Below are 25,487 nucleotides of genomic sequence, written 5' to 3'. Positions count from 1 at the left end.
GAGTTTCTCGTTTTCGCGGCAAGGATGACCGAACGACGTGAGCGTTCGTCCTGTCGATAGTTTCTCGTCAACTATGATGACTTCGTCGTGAAATGCTATAATGCTAGCTAGCGATAATGCTAGAGGTAAAAATGAGGTAAACTGTTCCGGTTTGCGAGAGGCTCGCCTCTGACGTTCTTACACGCCGTTGATACACGTGATAAATGTAATCTTGCCGATGGATGTTTTCTATAAGACTCAAATAAATTACTTATGATTTCTGTATATCCGCTGGTGACTTGACAACCATGTTTTGAGCAATTTTTACGCTTACGTCCGCAGACGAATAATGATTGCGAATGCGTAATACGTGGATGGATTGATAAAAAGCTCGACCACGTAGTATTCTCTCACGTCGTCGCCCTTATCTACGCATAATGATAAAATATAAAAATTTATACGAGTATGTATATATATATATATTTATATTTATATGTATATATATAATAGATCGACTCTTCTGGTCTTCGTCGGCCGGTCGGCGATCGCGGAAGATACTCCGAATCTCCGTCATTACGCAGATGGTCGGCAAGTATATAATCAATTTCGAGCTGTCGATTTTTATGACCTACATTCGCTGCGAATGAACGAATACGGACGAACGAACGAACGAACGAACGAATGAACGAATGAACGAATGAACGTACGCACTAACTTTTCGGCCCCCGACGTTCTTCCAGTCTACTTTGGTTTCTCTTTTTTCCTATACTTTAAAAGTGATTTACCTAAATACGTGCGAACAGTCACATTTCGTGTGCACTACATTTGCGTATATATATATATATATATATATATATATATATATATATATATGCGTATATATATATATATATATATATATATATATATATATATATATATATAATAGGTACTCTCTTTGTTTAACGAATACAATGCTCTGTATAAAACTCGTATTTACAAAATGTGATCGATTTATATAATATTAATAGTTTGTGTATTTTTCTCTGTATCTCTCCCTTCTCATTAAATCTCGAGATGCCTGCGCGCCGGCTGCTCTTTGTTTTTATAACGACTTCATCTATTTAGTAACATTATACGCGATATAAGTGCCCGCTGATAACGCAAGTAATCATCCTGCCAGAGGATAAAGAACGCCGTTATGTTTAAACGGTCATTTATAATGATTAACGATAATAAAGATAATAATAAAGGTAATAAAAATTTTAGTGAGATTAATAATAATAATAATTGTCGATCGTGACGTCTGTAGGGAATTGACGCGTCCCGTATGACGTGCATAATCTCGATTTGCGCTTATACAATGCACGCGTTTTTTGTTTATATTCGGCACAAGAAATCGCGTTGAGCGATTGAATTATCGTAAATGAATACACTTGATTATGAGTCTTCTGCTACTAAATTCATTTCAACGTTGGATCAACGAAGTTTCCTAACTTCGAATACTTATTCAGCTCAAGCAAATGCATAATGTTAGAAATTCATTCGAACGTTATACGAATATCTTACACAAATAATAGAATTATACATATAATAACAAGATATTCCCGATAACCTCATAATGAGTTAAATGAATAGGGAATCTAAGCGTTCAAGAAATTATAACGGATGCGCGTATTCTCAAAAAAATTAATGCGTAATCGATTATTCTGAATTATAATAGCATCGTTCGTAATCGATCATTATTACGTTAACAATTGATGGATTGATTTAATATCGCGCATTCAAAAGGAATATCGTTCATTCGATGCTAACATGTATCGCGAGATGCATCGACGCGTTCTTTATTACGTTAATTATTTCGTTCTATATAGTTAATTAATTATTACGTTATTTAATTATTTGCTTTACTTTACACCTAACTGTATGCCTATCTAAGGAAGAGTTTTTCATCGCCTCTGACCATGGACACGCCAATTCCCGCCGTTTGTCCCACTTAAAGATCCAGTGTAAACAATAGGCACGCGTATATGTCATCATGTACGCGCGAATAAATGCATATAGCTACCATAGAATATATCACAACGATAAAACGAGTTAGATCCTCTTCCCCCCCCCCCCCCCACTTCTCTCCCGTTATTATAGAGACTCCGAATAGACAACGGATGTATAGTTATATAAATTGCACACAACGCTTCCGGTTGGGGCGGACGTGGAGAAATGTATCGATACTTATATATTATGTACGAGTGCAGCCGAAGAAAGAAACGAACGAGGGCTGGGCACGCGATTTGCGCCTTCTCGCGCACAACAAACTCGCACCGCTGTTATTTGCATTATCGCGTGACCGCGATTGAGAACCGGATGACGAGTGTTCGGCGCGGAAAACGCGGAAGCGAAATAAGTGAATTAAACGCGCGGATCAAACGCCGCGATCGAGTGTGTCCGCGATGATGAATTGTCGCATCTGAACTACGCGAGGTGTAAGTCTACCGGGTGTCATTTAATCGCGCTGGTGTCTGGAAAAGTCGAGAAAGCCAGAAAGCGCGTGCAATCATCTTCGCGAAAGAATAAAAGTACAACGATTTAAATTGAACCGGCATAACTCACTGACTTGAAATTTGGACGTTGTGAACACCGAGAGCTCGCCGCTATTGTTTACTTGCGACAACGGAAAATCGCGATCGAAATTATACCGGTCTCAAATTGTGATTCTAAAGTACGAGCTACTATGAAAATACAAAATTGACGTAGATACTTGAAATTTTTAAAGTTACTTCTTATTCACGGTCCTAGAATTATTTTTTAGAATCAGATTTGTCGATATCAATTTGAACAAGACATTCATTAAAAAAACATCTAAAAATGTCTAAAATGTTATTAACATACCTAAGAGGTCTATTAATTATTATTAGATGTTTTCTGAATATCTTACAAACCGTTTTAATGACGTTGTTTATATTATTTAGAGAATCATATTTAATCGAGTGTATTAAAAAAAAAATCTAAACTAGTGCTTTTTTTATACGCGCAGCTTTGACAATTTAGTTACTTGAAAATGTATGTACTTTTATATTTTTATTTTTCGATTTTTGTGTGAAATTTAAACGTTTGTTCAGCAAAAGAACGTTGTTGATTGAATTTAGTAATTTATTTAGGTTGTATCTCTCGTAATTGAAATGCTAAAAATGCCGTGTAATCGTTTCTACTGAGAATTCGTAATTCTCTTTTCGATGAGAAAACCGATAAAGTTGACCGATGTTATCTAATAAAAATCGCATTGATAAAACGTGACGCTCATATATGACCATCCCTCCTTCGTTTCTTTCGAATATCTGAGATGGAATAGTGACCCAAGGCAGAATTCTGGACTACCGATATCTGTTCCCATAAAGAATTCTCACGGGGTATGCCAAGACAACGATCTCCTTATTAAATGCACGACTGACAGTAGCGTTTCGTGAACGGACTATTTGGCGATTGCGAAATAGAATGGAGGACGAGAATGGGGAGAGGAAGAGTAAGAGCGGTGGGGATGGGGGGAAGGGGGGGGAGGGCGTTAGAAGGGATGAGAAAGAGTCAGAGGGTGGGTTGGGCGTGTCAGCTGGTCGATATCCTGAATGGCAAGCTTCCACGGCCCAGCTTGCAGTCAGCCGCTACGTCCAAGGAGCAAGAGAGAAGGCCAGCAAAAAGAGAGCTTGCATGTATATATGTATATATAGAACGTTCCTGAAGTTTTCCGCGCTTTTCCTAAATCATAAACATCAGAAGTCCAACTAAAAAGAATGTCGCTCAATTGTTCTTATATTGCCAGCGCTTGGAGATTGGCAAGTTTTAAAGAGTCAAGTTTTTAAGAAATAAATATACGTAATATAAGAGTTTATTTTTCAATATCAATTTCAAATAAGATACAATAAAGTTTTAAATTGAAGTTTAATTATTAAGATGAATAATTATGAAAATTACAACAGCGAAAGATAGCATCCAATCCAAGAGGCAGAATTGGCTACATTTAAAAGAAAGTAGCTCGGCTACTAGGTAGTTTATATATGAAGAGCGCAAAGAAGAAAGTTTCGAGTGTAGGTTTTGGAAACTTCTTGTGTAAGTGATCGATGGCCCGTAATGGTGAACAGGATTTCAGAAAGTACGAGTAGCGAGTGCGCAGCGAGAGAAGGAAGTAGAACACCATGCAATTAACGTTAATTAAATTGACAAAACATTGGGCCACGAAATACGTTGAAACGAGAAGACCGTTGTAAACTCGGAGCTAAAAACAATTCGCACAAATAAGAGAGATTGTATTTTACTGTCTTTCTCATCTTGCATAAATACTATAAAGGATGTTGATGGGATTAGCCATAAATTAAATAAACAAAATCCGGCTGCGTTGGTTTGTTATCGTTACAGGCAATATATACAAACGAATGTAATTTAAGATGCGCGAATAAAATTCTCAATGGAAATGTTCTAATATTTTGGAGTAACAGCCTCTTACTAACAGGATGATAATTGCGAGTGTATAAATTAATTTTTATCACATCTGTTTCTCCGCCATGATTTTTACCATATTTGTGAAACGTATATAATATATTAATTATTTTTTAACGAAAATATCTTTTAAGTAAAAGCAGATATCGAACGAATGCCGAGTTGCATTCTGCCTTGGTCCATTGTCCCCCTCAATTTTTATCAACTCGATTAGAGTATTTTTACGTCCGATCTATAATCATTACGTCCCGGGAGTTTCCCTATGTAAACAGTCGCGACTACGTAGTACGAGCTAAGAGTACTCCCGATTGAGCCATGTGCACACGCACGTAGGGACGCCCTGGGGACGAGTGACGACAGTTACACCGATTTTACCGTAGCGGCGACGTGAGTCATATACATACAGAAATACAAAAGTCGCGCGGTGAAAAATCGTAAAAAAGTCCTACGAAATGAAAAGAGAGAGAGATTTGGCTCTTACTTGGCCGTAATCCAAATAAATGCGGATGTTGAAGTGAGGCCGCCACCGTGAAACCCGAGCCGCTTTCGTCGTGGGCGTCCCGCGTCGCGTTATCCCCTTCCACTTGTCATCTCTCTCCCTCGCGCGTAGAGAATGCTCACGCGAGATCGTTCGTACGCGTCCTGCGTACGCACGTGTGCACGCACGTGTCTAATATGCATGTACGCGCATACCTAACGTGGCCGCGTACGCGCGTGCGTTTATACAATATGTTAATATACATATACTTACTGTACTTAAGAGATAATAAGTCGCACCAGTCTCCGATAGTACATTGTTTATCTTCGTTTGGAATATGAATTTTCCCGCCGTTTTTTCGTTCTACGTTCTTCACTCATACACTAGTGCTCGCGCGTTCATTCGCACTCTCTCTCTCTCTCTCTCTCTCTCTCTCATTCGCTTGCATACACGCGCACACATGCCACCATGCGATTTCCGCTACGTTTCCTCTGCGCGCGAACGCTGCTGACGGCGTCAGAGCGACGATTCATCCTCGACCTCGACGAACGTCGATAATCCTATATTTTTCCGTCCTCAAGTTGCTCTCGATTGAATCGTCGCTTCAAACCGACGAGTTGTTCTTAGCGTTAGTTAACGTTACTATGTATAATGGTGGCTAAATTGACAAGTGTTTATATCGAAGGTATTTTTCTCCGTTTAAGAACTAGAGATACCTAGACTGGCAATGTTTTATGGTATGTATGCTCGTGGATTCGCCTTTCCGCGATTGAGCTCCTGCCTGCCGATTCGCTTGCGTCGCGACATATTTAGTTCTATGTATCGCGCGACGTATCTATATATATATATATATACATATATTTGTTTATTTATGTATATATATATAGAGTCTTTAACGAAGACGCCTCGTGTGTGGACAGCGAGAATAGCCGAGGCTTAACGCGTGCCCGATCGCTGATTGATGAACGAGTGTCTGCTGCCCGGTAGAAATTGCGGTAGCCACGACGCCGCGGGCAAGTAGTGGGAGCGCGCGTTTGGCAAGCCACGCCAGAGTCCGAGCTGTTCGTTCACGTTTCTACTTGCCAGTGATCGCGAAGTAGTCCTACTCCGGGTCTAGGCGACCGCGCGGCCGTATTTGTCCGCTACTACTTCCAGTGGAGAAGTGGTTACCATGCTCTCGAGGCGGACCTAAGCGCACGTTTCGAGAGCACCTCTCCGGTTTGCGAGCTGGGTGTACGGCTGTCTCGGATGTCGTTCGCTTTTACTACTCGCTTTTACTACTCTCGTCCTGAAGTAGTCACCAAGCGCGTCTCGATTTATCCTCCTTGAACCGTTTTTCGCTTCCTCTTTCGCGAATCGATCCTTGTCCCATTCTTACGCGCAAGAATGCTCGTTTCTGTGCACTCTTTTGCCCTTCTCCCTCGTCGATTAGGAGCACCGCGACGCCGCCGTTTTTACTTGGCCTCCTCGAGTAGCACGAGATCGTCCGCGACCACGTCACTGATGTGGAGGTAAATGATCCAGTACATCAGATTGAAGCAAACGAAACATACTGGGAATACGATGCGGGAGTACTTGTCGATGTCCGACGGCGTTATGCCTATTTGAGAAACATCAAAGTGACTTAGAACAATCATGACGGATACGAGATTAGGGGAGGGAAAGAATTGCATATTTCAGTGAGCTTCCGAGTTCGCGCAGTGCCGTTTATCCTTTAGGTAGGTACAAGAAGCGTCTAATAGTGCATCGTAATGCTTGAAAATAAATTGTATACAAATGTTTTTTAAAATGCAAAAAGCTTTTTAATGAGATGATCAGTGACAAGCGTTTTCGGACGGTGTTTAAAGCGTAGAAAGAAATATATGTATGTATATATATATATATATATATATATATATATTATACAACGGCCGAGCGCAGGCGCGTGGTATCATCGGCCATGAATATTGCATGGTCTTCGCGAAGTTCAAAGCACTCGATGTCCATACTGTACAATTGACGGCCTTGTCAGGCCCTTTACCCGACGATGACACCACGCCGGTGGCCTTCCGAGCTCGCTGACGGTTAAACCGTACAATAACGTTTATTATGCACCGTTCAGAAGCTCGTTGAAATAGACAGCCTGCCAAGCTAAGAATCGAATATTGTTTGATAGCTTGCCAGGCGGGGGGTAAAATAGTGTAATAAAAGTGCGTACATGGTCTACTCATACCGTAGAGCTTGGTGATGTCCTTGCTAGGATGAATAATATGTTGCGGCGCGCCCGCCGACTCTTCATCGGCGCGACCATTTATGGTGTTCTCGAGTGTCCCACCTTTGCTGTGTGCCTTTGGGTCGTGCACCTTGAACCGCACCTCCTGGACAACATGGGACCACTTACAAGAGACACGGCAGTTTGCCGTGGGGTGTCCCTCACCCGAGGTTTACCCCGTAAACTTTTGTCGAATTGGCATGCGACACCGAGGACTGGGCAGTGTATATTTTTATCGTTCAACGCGGTGATGTTACTCCGATTTTACGTAGTCATCGGAGCGATCAGTGTTCGAGAGACTCACCTGCTTTTATGTCGCTGTTGCGACTTTTAGTTTTGTTCGATAAATATTTTATGCGAGATATAGGGAAAGTCTCTCGTAGAAGAACCGCGGTTCGTAGAAACGCGCGGTGTGATTGCTCGTGCTCAAGCAAAACGGATTGGTGAAAATTTAATTAAAAGCTGGTGTATGTGATGCTAATTGATACTGTTGGAATGAGATGCGGGAAAATTATTAATATTATTATTAACTTTATTAGTTACTGACGTACAATTAATCGTTATAGACTCATATTTATATTTGAGGTCTGTTATTATATTTATATTTTGGGTCTGTGCAAATTAGAATTTTATTTCTTTTTTTTAAATTATTAATTGTTATAAGCTGCAGGAAATTGTAAGATTGTAGAGTATATTTGATAGTTTCATTATTTTTCTTAATTAGATTTTATTATTAATATTTATTTGAAAGAATAAGAAAATTATCAAAGATATTATATTCATATTTATCCTTTTTTATGTTTCGAAAAAAAAAATCAAGTTTTGAAAGAAGCGTAATTAACGTGGTATGTAATTAAAAGAATCACGTAACGTCATTAGGCATTTTACTACTGTATAGCATGAATAATTAACTATGTAATAATAATTAATTAAAACGTCTCATCCTCTTATCCGACGCTTTATGACCGTCCTCCGTCGTCCGTCTCATTCATCTCTGTTGCTCGTTTACTCACTTCTTTCCGCTCTCCTACATTGTCTCCTCTCTCTCTTTCTTTTCCGGTCTTTTAATATTTTCTGTTTTCCGAGAGAGGAAGGGGGAGAGCGGGTCTACAATACCCAAGATTAAAAGAAAATTTATAGTGCGTCGTGTTGGCACGAAGCACGTTGTCCGGCGCGTTGCGCGGCCGAATGGGAAATTCATTTCGCAGAACCTTTTAGCTTTTGACCTTTCGTGTGTCGAGCCTGCCGTTTTTAGTTCTCTTTTTTTTAAGGGGAGGGGATAGTGTGCATATTTACATTGCGCGATGGTACGTGCTGAGCCGGATCGAGAATAATGCTCGGCTTCGTCCTGTTGAGCCTGCCCTTGTGACGAGGAAGAAGAGCTTGATTAGCTCTAATATTCGTTTGCCGTTGCCTATTAAGGGTAAAGGGGGTTACTGCCGTATATTAAAGACAAAATTTAACGACGATTACACCATATCATTCGGTGTCAAGTTATTGTTTTAAATTTTGATAGTTTAGAATTTATTATTAATTGAGACTTCATTCGCCGTTGCCATTGAGGAAAAATAGATGATGTCTGTTGTATGTGTATGGTTATATAACGTCACACAGCTCTCGGGAGCCATAAAATTATGAAACAAGTGCTACTGATTATGCATAAATCTGTAATTGTGCCACGATCGGGACATCTGGATATCTTGACAGAGCCGATCGTCTACTCGCTGAAAGAAAGCGTGTAAAATCGTCCAGGGGAGCGCTAGTACGTCTGGATCTCCTGGTCGTACGCGATGACAAAACGACATTCTGCATGGAAGAAAGAAATTCGAACGGGAACGACGACAATCTGGCCGTCGCTACTCACAGTTTGCTTAGGCGCGTGATCGCCGTGATCACCGGGCACGCGGGGTCCTGGATTTTCGCTCGCGGCCTTCATGCTCTCGGCTATCTTTTGGAACCGATTCTTCCGCATCTGAATCCTCTTCGCCATGTAGCCCACCGTGGCGTATTCTGCGAAGAATAAGAATCCACGGGAATGAAAAACACGTAGGCATACAATGCCATGACACGTCTGCCACTGTAAGATCCGGGCGGGAAGCCCGGTTCACGGGGCCCACTTCCATCCGTCGAGAATCTCACTCATGCTTGCGCTCCCGGTACTTGTGTAGAGCTCACGTGCAGATGGAAGAAAGCCGTCTCCCTGGAAACCTCGATCATGCAGAACACCGCGATGGCGAAGTACCATGGTGTCGTATGTAATGAGGTACTCGCAATCGCAGTCGTGAAAATGCAACAATGTGTGTATCAAATCGTGTCGAGCTAATCGATTGAACGAAAACCACGGGGTTCTCTCTCTCTCTCTCTCTCCCTCTCCCTCTCTCTCTCTCTCTCTCTCTCTCTGTCACCCGTATTGATCCTTCCCTGTTTTTCGCGGTCACTTGAAAACCGTTTCCGAGGCGCCGCCGTTCCGTAGCGACCGGAACGAACGTTCGGACCGACGAACATTTTGACGTCATCGGCATAACGATTTCGAGGAAAATGGGTCCCTTGCATTTGTCACGTGAGCCCTGCACAAGTATCCGTCTACGATACTCTACGAGCTCGCTACTGGAACGGCACGGCTCCGAGCTATACGGAGTATATGAGAGGACGCAGGATGGAAAGCTTAATGGCAGCGACGTAAAGGCACGGAAGAGTACACGATCGCACTCACCGAGCAACGAGGCAAAGACCATGACGAAGCAGGTGCCCAGATAGACGTCGATGGACTTGACGTAGGAGATCTTTGGTAGCGCCGCGTTCGTCGAGGACATTAGGGTCGTCATAGTGAGCACAGTGGTTACTCCGAGGGCCACCCGAGCGGGGGTCGCGTTTCGGTTTAGCCAAAAGCTCACCCACGATATTATGACAATCAGCCCTGAGGGTATGTAGATCTGGATCAGGTAGTAGCCCATCGACCGTACGAACTGGATCTCGCAGGCCAGCCGCGAGTAATTCCCTACGATTAAAAGATCGAAGGTCAGGACAGGGAGACTGAGAGGCGCTATTTAATGTCTCTTTATCTCCCGTGCTCACTGTCCTTCCTCCTCACTGTTCTCTCTCTCTCTTTCTCGCTCTCTCTATCATTTTATCTCTCTCTCTCTCTCTCTCTCTCTCTCATTCTCCCTCTTTCTCTTTCTCTGTCACTGTCTATCCCGCTTCCACTCGTTCTCGTTGTGCTCTTCTCCCTTCGATCTCTCTTCGTTCTTCTTGCTCGATCTCCCGTTCTGTCGCTGGCCTTTGCCAGGGGAAGCGGTGCAGTTTCATTGTTCGCGAGTAGCTCTCTCTATTCCTTGTACCGGCCGGAAATACGACGCGCCAGAGCTGGCTGGATGTTAAGTGAAATTCGCATTCGTCGATGCGCAACTCTTCGTGCTCGTGTTGTATACGTCAGTCAGTGTAGATATGCATGCATGCATGCATGTTACGTTGAAGTATGCCGGCGGCGTGTATTGTGCGCCGATCGAAAGGTTCGAGATGTAGTTGTAAGGAGAAAAATGAGGAATCGACTAGAATGGAAAATCGAGTTGTGTCTATTGCAGTTTGCACCCAATGTGCTTTTTCTTCTATTTTAACAGATTGGCGACAATTTATTTCTCGCGTGCCATTATCGTGAAAAGATGTATCGAGAAGAAAGTTTTTTTTTTTTTTGCTACTAGAATTGATCGTGCACCATTTAATTCATCGCTTGCGATGTATTAAGAGAGTAGTACAAACATATCGAGGGATGATAGACTGCAGCTTAACAAGTGCTAAAACTGTCTTTAGATAGAGTGCATATTACATCGACTTGACACAAGGAATTTGTTTGCGCCACGAGAAACTAGCGCGAGAACCTGTCGTAGAGATTGACGTTGAAACACCATGACAGCAGTATGAAGATAATTTCGCTCGCCCAAAGTTTCATTCTAACCGAGTAGAGGAATGTAGCGATGATTTCTCGAGGAAAATCCACTGCCGTCGAACGCGAGAAACGTTCAAGTCGGCGATCCGTTTAATACCAGCCAGCTCCGTTATTCGACGAGATTGTATGACGCGCGAGATCACGAGAAAGAGAGAGATCGATCGATCGATCGACGGCTTTACGTAAGTAAGGTACACAGGATTTTATATGTACGACGGTTCTTTTTTTCTTAATAGCGACAATTGCGCCTGCGGACATCGGATAGCGCTCACGTGTCTCTCCACCTTACCCATGCCGTTAAAAGCGAGGGTTGAACAATTATTTGTTGGTGGTGGGGGGGGGGCGGGGTTGTGTTTATACGTTACCGGTGGTAAGACTAATCTCCATGGCTCGTTGACGATGACCGAGGACCTTGAACTGAGGCAGGGAGACCTCGTTGCTGACCCCGACGCTGTTTGGGCCCTCGTTCCACTTGTACCGGATGTCCCTCATCGTGTATCCGACTGAAAAAATAGAGAGACCCCCCGCGGTTGGTACGTACCTTCGCGGAAGCCCTCAACGCATTTCAGCTCCGAGGGGGCCTCCACTTACCTCGCACCCCCATCAAACCTTACGAGTCCGCTCTCTTTCACTTTTTCCCCTTTTTCTTTGTTCACAATTTTCATTCCTTTCTCTCTTTCTATCTATCTGTCTCTCTCAGTTTATCTTACTCTCTGTCCTTCTCTATATGGGATTACCTTTGCGAAGAGAGCTATCGAGAGCCCAAATTAAACTGAACTTTAAGGGAGCATGTGGGCGGAATATCTGGCGTGTAATGAGAGATCGTAATGGACGATCTTCTCGATTGTTGGATACGATCGAGAAGCAGAAGGCGCGTATCATCCGTATTTACGAGTCCGTTGTGTCGATTATTGTTTTGATGTTGTGGATGGTGGATGTTAGGCTGAAGGTGGACGTAATACTATTCCTGAAATCCATTAGCAATATGCTCGAGAGTGTATCTGTTAGGATAGAGATGTGGAAACTCATTATTATCTGCGCGCATTAGGAGAAAATCTATTTACTACTCTGCAGATTGAAAGATGTGATTCATTTGCTGCAGATCAGTATTGATATATAATGACTGATAAAAAAAAGTATAACGTCCACCTACAGCGAAGAGGGAACCAAATTTGGGAACGATGGATACGCGTGACTTAATTATCGTCTGCGTCTTCCGTAATGTGGATAAAAATCAATGAGTCGATCAGTCGATCGGTCGAAATGAATGGCCATAGGACTACGCTGTCCCACTGAGCAAGCTCGTTCTTACATAATTAAATGTGTTCACGATAAGACAACACAGTGATCGGTGCATATCGATGCGGGCAAAAACAGGATTCATATTCTATACATATGTATATATGCTCACACAAGACACTTATTCAGTTTTCAAGGCATATTACATAATAATAAAGTGAATCTGAAAGTTGTGACCGCATGTGTGAGTATGGTGCATACTCGCACACATTCCTGGGACAAAAAAGTTGTACCGTGTTACTCCGATGGCGTTATTCCTTACGATAATGTTCATTACGATTTATCGCGATAATTATATAATTATGTACAATGATTAAATTATATAATTATTATGTGCGCAATAATTACGTAATTGACATTTTTACAATACATATACATACATATGTTATCCACGCGAACTTCTGGATCAAGTTTAGAAGGAAGAACGAATAAGAGGGGGATATCTACCTGTAGATAGGTGTATGGTTGTCTGTCGTTGCCTGTGACCGAGCACGCGAAACTGCGGTAGTTCCACCTCGTTCGAGATGCCGACCGAATGTGGGCCGGAGTTCCATTTGTACCGAATATCGCGCATTGTGTATCCAACTGCCGGGAGAACAAGAACACAAATATCTTCGCTCTAACATACAATAATTAGACACTGAGGTAGTGTTTGGTTTTGGAACGGAAGGATGGGCTCCTCGGGGAATACAGTAATTAAAAGCAAAGTTATCGCAGGAGCAACCTAAAACGGTTCCCGTTGTTGCATCGCGATTCAATTCTGTTTGCATAAATTTCTCTTCGCGAGGAATCGATTTAGGATGCCCTTTGTGCCGCTATATCATAAACGTCACCGAGATAGGCATTGTAATTTTAATGTAATTGTCTTGTGTTTTTCAAAGTTTTTTTTTTTTTTAAAGAATATTCTAAAATTTAAAAGAGTAATATCGTAGCCGTAGCTATAAGGAAAAGAGCCGTTGTGAATTCTGAATTTCTTCTTATATCAAGATTTAGATTTACGATATAAGTAGAGAGACAATTTCATATGTCATATATAATAATTCCAGCTTTTTCCTGCTTCTAAATTTACATAAAAAACATTATAATTTTATTCTCACAAAGTAATGCCTTCTGGAGCGTTTATAATGTTTTCAAAATCAAACTTGCGGTTATTATACGTCCAAGGCCACGCGGGAATTGATTCTTTGCATTCTGTGTAATAAAAATTGTCTAAAGATGAGAGATATGTAAGACAAACGCAGCCGATTCGGCGACTCAATCTATTGGTTACTCCTACTCCAATGAGTATCTCGCGATCGAGTTTCGATGATTGTAGATCATAATTCGCGCCAATTTGTTCCTCTCTAATTCCACCGCGCGGCCTCCAGCGCGTACATACCGCACCGAGAAACATTCCTCCGTAACTGAATCTTAGGTGATTATGATCGTTACACCGCATTCCAGGCACCAAAGTGGCATTCCGTCGCGGTGGCGGCTACATTGCGCGAGCATCGGCCAAATATGGATTAAGCGGTACGCCTCCGAATATGCCAAATTAATTGCTTTTGTTTTTGGAATCCGGCTCCGAATGCTGTCCCGTTTTATCATGTTCGGTATTACGCCGTGATTCCGCACGGCGGACACAGCTGCATGCGACGCAGCCTCGCGCAAAATCACAATTTCGGTAATGACGTCACGATTCGCGACAAGCGTGTCAACACTAGCGGTCCGAGGCTCTGGAAACATCAGGTTTCGTATGCCGTATTTTAACATAAAAAGTTTACACTTGTCATATTAACGAGAGAATAGCGATGATGACATTTCATAATATCTCAAATTTATATTTTAATCTTTATTTTTATACTATATTTTTTCATCGTATTTGTTTAAATTGCATTCTTGCATTTCTCATTGCAAGAATTCATTATACTTGCAAATAAAACTAAAAAAGATCTGGAATGGAAAAATTGCATTCGCGGGCAATAATAAACAACCCTAAAAAAAATAAGTTGCAAAATATTACGTGTGTTCGTTCATTTTTTTTCATTATTTTTGCCGATGGTCATCGCATAATTAAGTGCAGCGCAGATAAAAATTAATACTTTTATAAAGTTTTAATAAAAAAATTTTGGACTGGGGGCAACATTAAGCATTACGAGAGATAAAAGGATCGGGGGAGAATGGGAGAAGGGGTGTTGAATGCTGCAGGGAGGAGGACTGCGGCAACATTAGCAAAATACCCAAGGACTATGGTAGTGGTAGCAAGTTTAGGTCAAAGACGAAAAGTGGAGAGTGTATAAGTAGATATGGAGAAGCAGAAAGGAAAAAAAAAACAACAGAGTTTTGTGCTTGGCATACTACGCAGTGACACATACAGGGTCGGGGGATTAAGGTAGATTTACATATATGTGCTACATGCTTTACACCACGCATTTCACCTGCTGTGCCGCATGCTCCATGCTACATGCTCCGTTCTCCATGCTCCGTGTTTTGCGAGAAACGCGAATTTCCATACCGGCTTTACGCGGTCCTCTTCCATTAAAATTCAAACGTTATCCCTGAATGATATTATCGAGGTTTCGAATTAGGATTTAGTTAATTAGGCTCGTTTGGTGTGTATATACAACGAGATGGAATTACGTTCTTGTGGTGATTCCCTTACTTTCACGTAATGTAATAATCTAGAATATACATTTTCGAAAAGTGCAATTTATCTGTCAAGCATTCAATGCTGATGTAAATTTTTAAGGAATTTTCGAACACTATCTTCATCACGTACGTGTGAATGAAACATTTTTCTGTAAAAGAACAAAGATCTTGAAAAAAGATGAGTAAAACATTGCCGTCGTAAAAGAAAGAAAAGTGTCTCGCACGAATTATACATTTTTAGCTATGCCACTTACATATCTTTTTCGTCTTGCGCTGGACTAGACCAAAATTAAATAATCATGCCGACACATGCGACGTTATTAGATAATATCTATTGCTCTACTGTATACGTACAAGAGTTGCTCGAGGGGTCGGAGGGTAGGAACGTATACCGAAACAGGTCGCAGAGATCAAAATTAGAGATTCACAAGCAGATTCATAGGCATACCGATAACGTGACCACAGCGTGGTACGCCATGGGTAATGTTGCAGTCTTTTTCTTTCTCACATGCGCTGGGCTAGATGCACAATGCGTTTTAATTCGGTCGGACCATTATCGATACGTCGTTTCTGGATTTAGCCTCCTTCGGGGCTGGCCGTCGTCGGCCCTTATTACGTCCCCGGACACGAGGCTCAGTGCTATATGTCGGAGGCCCTTCAGGTTCGGAGGAGGAGGATCGATAAGTGATAAGTTAAGTGATGGCGGTGGTAGTGGTGAGTGGCAAAAGTAGTGACAGTGTTTTTTAATAGCGCACTTCCGTTGCGTTTTTGATCTCGGGATCGATTTACGGCGACTCGCACGCCGTGAGCTCTCGTTTGTAATATATATTTACAATCGTGCGTGTGCTTCGGTGGTAAATCTAGTTCAGCGTGATCTCTCTCTCCCTGAACGTAGGTCCCTTCCGCAGGAAATCGCCGTCGATCTCGTAGACGGAACGGATTCCATTCTCTATAGAGATGTGTTCGTCACGTACGCGGACTACATACGTTCACTCAAACGTTTATTTTCGAGCTGCAAAAGAAGAAAGATCCTCGCTCACTTCGCGCAGCGCATGGACAAATGATTATTGCAGACCGCCATTTTTTTGACGGTTATTATCGTTATTGCGTGCGCGTATGTAATCCGCGAGACATTTTCATTTGGTGGCGACAGAGCGTAGAAAGAGGATACGTTGTGTGTATTTTAATTATTCGTGGCAGGTACATTCGTATTTATTGTCGAATGACCGAGAAATCACGCTAAGACCGACGTGACGACTCACAGTCAGCGGTAGAGCTTGGCAGAGTGGAGACCCTTCGGAGGATGCTCGTAAATACGTTCGCATACGGTCTTTGCGTAGGATGTGATAAAGCGTGTCCTGTAAACGTATTAATAGTTGGATTTGATGCATATCTCCCTTTTCTCTTTATAGTTGAAGCTACCCCACGAGGAATGCAGAATTCGAACCTTTGTCATTTTTCCTTGCCGCGAAAGTCACAATCGTTTCGCGTCGACGAGCTTGGTTAATACGATAGGCGAGCTACTACGACTATGGTCGACGATTACTGCAAGTTGCACGTCCGCTCTTATCCTAGATTATGATACATGATCATATATCCTAAGAAATGGATTTGGTGAAACATGAGAATGAGATAATACGAGAGTAATTTTATTTTGTTCGTACACATTGGAAGATCGTGGGAAATTGGAGATTGCAAAAATACTCGCGAACCAGTATCCTTGTTCAACATTGTGAAAATATAAAATCGATACGGCGAGAGGTAATAATATCTCGTTTAATGGCTAAGTTAAGAGCGAAACGATGTTCGTGACCCGACACTTCTCTATCCGAAACTAATCAAGAAACTCTCCAGAGTTCTACAAATTTTGCGCTTTTCTCGCCTTTCTTTTTATAGATCGCATCGGCCGCATCTCAAGTAGAATTCGCGCGTAGGAACATTCGTCAAATCGAATTTACGATTATAAATAGGAACCAAGAATTTGGATTGTCAGAGGTGAAGCACATAAGAATCGCGACCGTAATATTATTAACTTTTCTCCTTTTTAGTCTAAGCGAAAAAAAATGTGCTGAGATTAGTGAATATGCACGCGTGTGAAAACGATATTAAATTAAATAATTAATCTGATTTACGATCTAAATCGCGATCTTTGTTTTCTTAATAATCGATTATTGACAGTGGTTAACTTTAACCATTAGTTTCTGCCGTCTGTTTAATTCCCCGCAAACTTCGAAAATTAGAAAACAACAAAGATTCAGTCGAACCCGAGTAAAAATTAATGGAAGCCTGTAAATATTTCGAGTTATCTCGAAAGTTTGGCGATTTGTGTGCAAGCATTCTCCCGTAATTCGTGATAGGACGTGTATCGCGACAACTTATAACGATCGCAATAACTCGACTATTCGAGCAGTCCGACCAATTAAGGACGAAAGGGCGCCCGCGAAAGTCCGAGCGTTCTACTCAACGAAACTAATCGACCAACTTGGTCGGCTCCCTGCGGTATCTCGTATGCCGGACTTCCGGTGACCCTTCGACCCTATTCCACGACTGACTGAGTTTTAATATAGATCTTTTAGCGGGGGCGAATAAAGTCAAACTTTTTCCATCATTCTGTATAAATCGATCAGGTTGAACGTTTCTATATGCCCGAACGATCAAGAAGACGTCAATTGAGAAGCACGCGATTATTTACGTTAACTATTGGAAATTCGACTCGATCAACGGAATTTTGTTCTTATAAATTTTGCATCTTCGCGAGTGCACTATGAGTGCACGATTATTTTCATAGGTATTAGTTTACCTTTCTGATTATTTGTTATGTAATGGTTATAATATTGATTTGAACCTAACCGTATCGTGTTGACTCATTCAGGCAATTTGCGCGGTACATATGTTATCGTATGTACGAGTTATTAATGTCAGTACCATTGAATAGCGATAATTATTTCGCGATGTAAATACGTACGAATAAACGGCGATACGATTCTAAATAAAAGAGCGTTCGAAATTCTCTTCGCACTTTAACACACCGTGCAACTTGTAGCAGTGACGACAATCAACACGAGCTCGTGACAGTGAAACGTTAACGCTATCATACACATTGACGTACACACACACACACACGCACGCACGCACGCACGCACACACACACGTCCACACACGTGTACGCACACGCTCATTCGCACTCACACATCCATACGTGATAATCTCCTGCCATGTGTCTTCGCGCATTGGAATGTTCCCACGGCGCATCATAGCTCCTGGTCAACCTATGATTTCTATGCTTATAGTCTAACGGAGCGACTCGATTAATCGAGACGTGTCTCGTCGACGACTCGTATACAGTGCACGCATCGATAGAGAGGCCGTTGTTTCGGCGCATCGAAGCTCCTTTTTAAGGTGCTTACTGACCGCACACTGTGCTCAGTAGCAGAATCGGGCTTTTATTGTTGAGTCACGATTGCGTGGAACAAAGGAAAATATGATTACGTACGCTTCGATTCGGACTATTTGTGAGTGTGCCATTCAATCGTAAAGAGAGAATCATTCCCCCTCTCTCTTTTTTCGCATAAGATTTATAAAAGAAAAAAAGTTTGTCGAATTTACTCAGATTTCATATTTGAAATATTATCTTCTTCTGATTCGTCGAACTTCCACGCGCGCACCTCGCGAGGGAGAAAAGTGAAAAGAAAGGGTGGGCAATAAATGCCCGACTCTGCTAGATCATGTTGTTACATACGTACAATCACTGTGTATGGAATAAAAAAAAAGAAACCCAATCAGTGTGTGTGTGTAGATGTGTGAGCGAGAGCGGGTGAGTGAGCGAGTGAGTGAACGAGAAGTGAATGGGAGTGATTCTCACTTGTGTGGCTGACTGATCGTGTGAGTGAGCGTGTGAAGTGGCGAGTGACGGACAGACAGACAGACAGACAGACAGATAGACAGATAGAGAGGGAAAGATAGAAATGAAAGAAGGAAGTAAAACCTGACGTCGGGAAAAAGGCGAGAGGGAAGACAGAGACCGTTGGTAGTTGAGGGAGGAAGAAGGGAGGAAGGAAAAATGGAGAATGTAACGGCGGGAAGGTATGGAAATTGACAGTATTCTCTGTGTGAGCGTGTAATAAAGGAGGATTACGAAGTTTCCTTTTTTTTTTTTTTTTTTAATGCTCGACGCAAATATACACAGTAGAAGCGTCTTTCTATATCTTTATCTGAAAAAAAAGGGTTCAAAGCGATATAGAATTGAATCGCATCGAATCAGCGACAATCGGCTATCGATAAGGATACTTTCTGCGTATCGCTTTCGGCGTTATCCTCGAGTTACATGCACGAGTTCACATGCTGGAATTGATCGTTCGTGTTTTACAATCTGCTTCAACAAGAAATGTAAGTATGGCCAATCGGATACACGGCTAATCGTGTAAACGTAACATCGACACCGATATTTTCAGAGATACAATTGATGATTGTTTCTCAAAGATCTCAGTTTTATTTTTGTCAATGGAGATATCACCACGTTCAACAGTTTTATGAAATATTGATAAGTTTAGCATTGTGAGAAAATTTCTAATATAACATATATTACATTATTGTTACATCGATCGATTCTGTATTCGTTAGAAACTTTTGACAACAATTTTTCTGTTTCCAAACTATGTGCACGTGCTCGATGATTGGCGTCAAAGAGATACGGCGGGTCGATTGTCATTCTGAGAAGTAATATTGTTGAAGTGCATAGGAAAGTCTCTGAACTTCCGTTACAATATGCATAAAAGTATATGTATATGTCGGTATGTGTTGAGTAGGCGAAGATGTTGAGTTTCTGTGAAATTGTATTACGTTCGTTTGTATGCACCTATATAATATTATATAAGTATATGTACACACGCACGTGTTGCGTACTTACAGCTCTCGATCTCGATATGACACAGTTGTCGGTCCATCGGGAAATACTGCAAGTTCATGGGACACGACGCTGTAATCGTTAAGCTGAAACACATTCAAGTAAAGCCCGTTTAACAATCGCTTCTCGACAAAATGTTTTATGATATACGAATGCAGGGATTCTCGCAGCCAATCCATTTGCACCCGAGTAACGTTGAATCAATGTGCGGGAATTAATTCGTAGTCGACCTCATTACGCCCGAGTCACGTCAGGATTAACGTGTAAGAACCAATCCGACGTATCGACGATTCGACATACCGTTAATATGTCTATTCTCGTCTTCGATGAGACGTATTATACGAAACGATACAGGCGTATTCGCATGATTGCAGACAGTGATCGATGACTTACGGTGAAGCAGGAAAGAATTATTCACGCAAATGAGCGCGCGTTTCTCGCCGCTTCATCGATATTCTCCCTCCGTAGGCTTCCCGATAGCGAGCGGCTCGATTCGGGCACTTCCAATCCGGAAGCCGGGGGGGTGTAATATAATGGAACGATATTGCGCAAGGGAGTGCAAGTTAGGTATGCATGGATCGTCTGAATATAGTCGGCGCGTTAATATCAGAACACTCCCGGGTGCTTGAGAGGGGGATAGATACGAGGAATGATACGAGCTGTGTCAGGCAAGAAGGGATGGAAGTCGGTACAGGGAACAAATTTGTCGCGCCGAGCACAATTGGTCCCAGAAGTGCCACGAATGTTCTATGGTGATGGAGGACAATGAGCTCGATTTACTGTCGCGGCAGAAACCATCAACGTTTTCTCACGGACGGTGAAAGTAACAGCGCAGGATTAAATCTACTCAACTGGCTCAACGTAGAAAGGAGGAGACCTTTTAACCTTTATCTATTTTATCCTTGATTTTATCTTATTGCTCGCCCAACTTAGCATGTTGTATATTTTCTCTTTTTTCAATTATTATCTAAATTAAGCCTTTCGTCATTACGATAGAAAAAAAAAGAATTCGCTTAGATGACTTTTAAACTTGGATTTACTTAAAAAAAACTGATGCTTGAAAATATTACTGTGTAAGTCGGGTATATATATATATATATATATTTGTGGAGCCTACAGGATATAAATGTTTTACTCACCGTATACTACGCGTGATGCTTCCCGAGTGGTGAATACGAATGAACTCGTTGCTGGTGGTAGCGATGTGAAAGTACGACTGCTTCTCGTTGACAAAGAAGGTGTCAGGTACCCAAATGTTCTTGATGAATTCTGAACCGACGCTGAGCGTCTCGACGCCCGCTCGCGGCTTGAACGCGAGTCGTGGATCCGTCCAGAATTGTCGGAAGTAAAAATCCAACGTGAAGTCCTGGTACGACACAGGTGACTTATTAGACTGGTAGTTGTTTGTGTTCACAGATATGTTGGAGAAACACGAGGATTCACGTGAGCCTTTTCGCATTTCATATACACATGTTGCCTTTTGTCATTGGTTTGAAAATTATCATGAAAAAGCGATTTGTTGAGTTATCGTTGATATCAATAATCGTATCTTTAATTAAAACATTATTTTTACATATTATGTATTGCTCTGTAAATAGAATGACATGAAAGAATTATAAAAAGAATTTAATATTAAAATTGCGGTATAGTAATAATGTATAGATAATACATTAATAATATATTTAGAGGTATAAAGCATTAAAATGTTATTTAATATTACCGATTGTATTTTTAAGACATATTATACAGTGAATATTAGAAATATTGAAATACCGATAACTCGTGAAATGCTTCCCTTGTTAGTTAAATTTAATTTGACTAATTAATTTAATTATTTAAGTCAACAAAAAGCATGTAAATTAATCGCTGGAAACATTGAAGAAACGTTTTTGACGTTTGCAAATATTTTGAAACAGAGCATACGAAAGCTGATTTGAAATGCTACGTTGATCCTCGCTGTTCTCATAAGTCTGAGCGCATAAAATCTGAAGAGATTGAAAAGGCATATGCGTTTTTCTGCGCGAGAAAACGCAAGACTGTGCGAGGTAAAATATGCGATCGTATAATACAATTTGGCCGTCCGCGTTTACGACGCGGTCGTCATTTTGGAAGTATTGTATACGATCGAAAGAGATAGATTCGTGCAAGGATAGTTTACGGGAGAGAGGAAACACGTTTCGGGTTTCGCGAACGTCGACAGGCATCTCTGAGAGCTTATACGAGGCGGTAATCGTAGCCGCGGTAATCGCAATACGTAGACTCGGCCATTTAACGCTTACGTGACCCTCTATCCAGACCTCCTTCGGTGTTCTACTTGACCCCACGCTGTGAAACGAGGCGAGGCTAATTCGGCGCGAGGCGGCTATAAAGTCCGAAGTTGCGACGGCAAGTTCGAGAGCTTTGTAGAGCGCTCCATCATTGGGTCTCACACTCGTAAGAGCGTTTATCCTGGCTTGAGCGACATGTGAGAGCAACTCGGACGAAAGTGATTTCGGGTAAACGTGATTGACGACCGCGCGTTTCCATTATCGAATCCTTGTGGTGTATAACAATAAATGCGCGAGTTCGACAAATATCTTTATTAAATTTAACTTCGTTAACAAGTAATTGGCGATTTAACCACTGCAAGCCAGGGTGCAATGGCATATTATACGACAAGAGAATTCAGTTTAGTAAATAAAAAGCACGTATACAAAATCACACAATTAAATAAAATTAAGTTGGAAATTCGCAGATATTGGTTTGTGATGATTCGCATAGACTGGCATAGAGCTTTGTATCTATGATACTAGATAGAAAAACTCTTTTACAAAATAATAATAATATAGTAAAGATAATAAAGATAAAGTTTAAGTTTTTGTAGTTGCGACGAAAATAATAACGGGAGGGACTTTGGCATCGAGAAATTTCTTCCATGTAAAGTTGAAGACAACAATTCCGCAGCTATTATGCAAATAATATGTTGCTGCGCCGATATAAACTCGTTGGCAATGTCACGAGCTTTCTAAATTACTCCACTCCCGATTTCGCTGAAACGTTTATTCGTATGGTTGAGGAAGTTTAAGTACTAAACTGAGAAGAGGGAGTTAAGCGCGTTCGACTGAAATAGATGAGCAGATTTATTATCCAAGGTGGAAGTTTCTTAATCGTCCCGCTATTATAGCACGAAACCCTGAAGGGAATATGTTTAAAACTTGCTTGATGTCTACGAGGTTTCGTTGTCTTACTATATTACCGGATTAAACTATAACAGAATTTAATAATCATTAAATTATAATGAAATTATAATTGACTTTAAAAAGGCTTGTTTCTAACGTTGAAAATATAAAAGGAAGATCAAGATCTATCGCGTTATTATTGAATAATATGAATTCAGATATACACATGATACACATGTAAAAGTTGCTATATTTTTCCCAACAATGTAAATTTATAATTATTTTCTTTTTTAATTAGTTCGAGATATGCTGATCATTGTAATGATTTCTCGACAACACACATGCTATTATTGTTTGATTTATTACTGTAATATTTGTTTCACTATCACACAATGTTTCTAATTAGTCTTATATTGCGGAGGCACGTCAAGAAATCTAGATACGAGACCCGCCGTAATTGCGCACAGTAGGTTAATAGTTTATAATTACGATGCTAGGCGCGATTATGACTCACAATCTTACGCGAGAATATACGCGTGACCTGCACGCCTCGTGAGCATCGAGATTCCTGCCGACGGTGGGGTTGATCGCAGGACAGGAGTTTTGTATACGCGAGTATAATTCGTGTGTACACGCGAACGAGATAAGGGTGTGGAGATCGTGTATGTATAGTGACTACGTATATATACATACATCTAATACAGGTATTTTACGACGAAATCACTACGTACAGACATGCCACGAAACTGCCATAAAATTCATGCACCACCCGCTGTATGAGGACAGTGTTATGTGGCGGATATTAGGATAGCACCTTTGAAATTTTTGATGATCGTCTTCGTGTATCGCTTTCATCAAAAATCGATGCAAATATGAATTTAATACTTATGCACAATTTCTCCTTTCTCTTTTCGTGGACACGAAAGCGTGATGCATTTGAGTAAGGACGATAATGACGTAGAAACTTGCTATCTCTGAAATAAATTCTTTGAATCTTATAATTTTTTAAATAATTAATTAAAAGTATACAAAGTATGTGTCAAATATGTGTCGCAAAATAAAAAATTCCATTGTTTTTTTATTTAACAGGCATCAATCAAATTTTTATTTTTTTTTTGCTGTTACTTTGCTCGCTCGACTTTCTTTCCTCTGGATTATACGCTCAATTATATCAACGACGATACTGGCAACTACGTGAATTTTATAATAATTATCAGCGAAGTTTTTACAAGTATCAGCGGGCGTAAAATTGCAAAAAAAAAAATTTAAGCACTTTGGGAATAAAGTTTAGAATTTTACAACTCCAATAAGATGTCACGGCTTCGTGATAAGAGAGTGAGTTCGACCCATGGCGATGCTCGTTATACTCTTCGACGACGTGTGCGCGCATACGCGGAGACTTTTCCTGCTATTCACATCGCTTCGTTATGAAGAATTCAATGTGCGTGGTATGTTGCCCGGCTCATTCCATAGCGTACGTTTACTTTAGGAATTTTATCGTCAATTGTATTTCGCGATTAATTAAAGTTTCAAATAAAGAATTGAACGGATACACTTTTATGCATGAAATATAAGTGATAATTTATATACCGATTTAATTGGATTATGTTGTTAATGGCGCGTGTAACATTTGAAGATTCAAAATGCAAAGTACGAATATGTGATAGATAATTAATCTTGTGGTTTAAATGCGTGCAAGTACCGGGCAAATATGAAAGACCTTGAAACATTCTGTGGAGATGTCCTATGGAACAGAAATTATCATTGTTCGCGTTTCTGGCAACTCTTCAGGCGCACTGCGGTTACGTCGTGACGTGTAATTGCTGCGTTAACAAATCTTCGGATATGATTAACTGTTCAACAATTCCCACGCAACACATTTACGAGAATTCTCTTTTATTTACGAGATTCTTTTGGCTTATTATAGTTCCTATTTACCGTTTCTTTCTTTACTCTTTTAAATTTTTTTTTGTAATTATGTACTGTTTATACAAATTCTTTTGTCTTTTGTTGAAAATGACAAAGGATTCTGAATTAAGTTATTATGATATCAAATATCAAATTGAGAAATAGTTTTTTTTTTTAAGAAAATACTTGGAAAGCATTTTATTTATTAGTAAGATTATTAATAAATAACGTATCTCATAGAATATACCAAAAAACGTTTGAGTATAACGTTTAAACTGCAACTGTTTATTGCTTAACTGTACGTAAAAATATTTTTCACTCTTATCTCGACGGCACGCGAATCTTGCGCGGTTTATTCGGGTGTGAATCGAGCAACAATTTGAGCGGGTACGCGCGTCTCGTTGCTGGTGAAACATTTCCGGGAGGAATGCGAGCAGGTGTGCGCAAGCATCTCTATCACACGCAAATCGTAG

The 25,487-nt window shown here is 40.9% G+C and overlaps 1 protein-coding gene across 8 annotated transcripts in view; it reads right to left on the bottom strand.

Moving 5' to 3' along the window:
* Nucleotides 1-1,015: 1,015 nt before the first annotated feature.
* Nucleotides 1,016-25,487, bottom strand: part of LOC105839323 (gamma-aminobutyric acid receptor subunit beta) — a 75,012-nt gene continuing 50,540 nt past the window's right edge. For 2 of the 8 annotated variants that reach the window (XM_012685556.3, XM_036282972.1), the window contains 7 exons: nt 21,088-21,314; nt 19,952-20,034; nt 11,484-11,621; nt 9,889-10,173; nt 9,040-9,185; nt 7,137-7,278; nt 1,016-6,524 (listed from right to left, as the gene is read on the bottom strand). In XM_012685556.3, the coding sequence (XP_012541010.1) occupies nt 6,379-6,524; nt 7,137-7,278; nt 9,040-9,185; nt 9,889-10,173; nt 11,484-11,621; nt 19,952-20,034; nt 21,088-21,314 (1,167 nt within the window). In that variant the 3' untranslated portion in view covers nt 1,016-6,378. Of the gene's footprint in view, nt 6,525-7,121; nt 7,282-9,039; nt 10,174-11,483; nt 11,622-19,951; nt 20,035-21,087; nt 21,315-25,487 lie in introns of those variants that run through there. The other 6 variants (XM_012685551.3, XM_036282971.1, XM_036282969.1 and 3 more) reach the window with 4 other exon arrangements.

This window comes from Monomorium pharaonis, chromosome 2, assembly GCF_013373865.1.
Source record: "Monomorium pharaonis isolate MP-MQ-018 chromosome 2, ASM1337386v2, whole genome shotgun sequence".
NCBI classification, from domain to species: domain Eukaryota; kingdom Metazoa; phylum Arthropoda; class Insecta; order Hymenoptera; family Formicidae; genus Monomorium; species Monomorium pharaonis.
The sequence above is the reverse complement of the archived record's forward strand: the minus strand, read 5'-3'. Positions and strand labels throughout refer to the sequence as shown.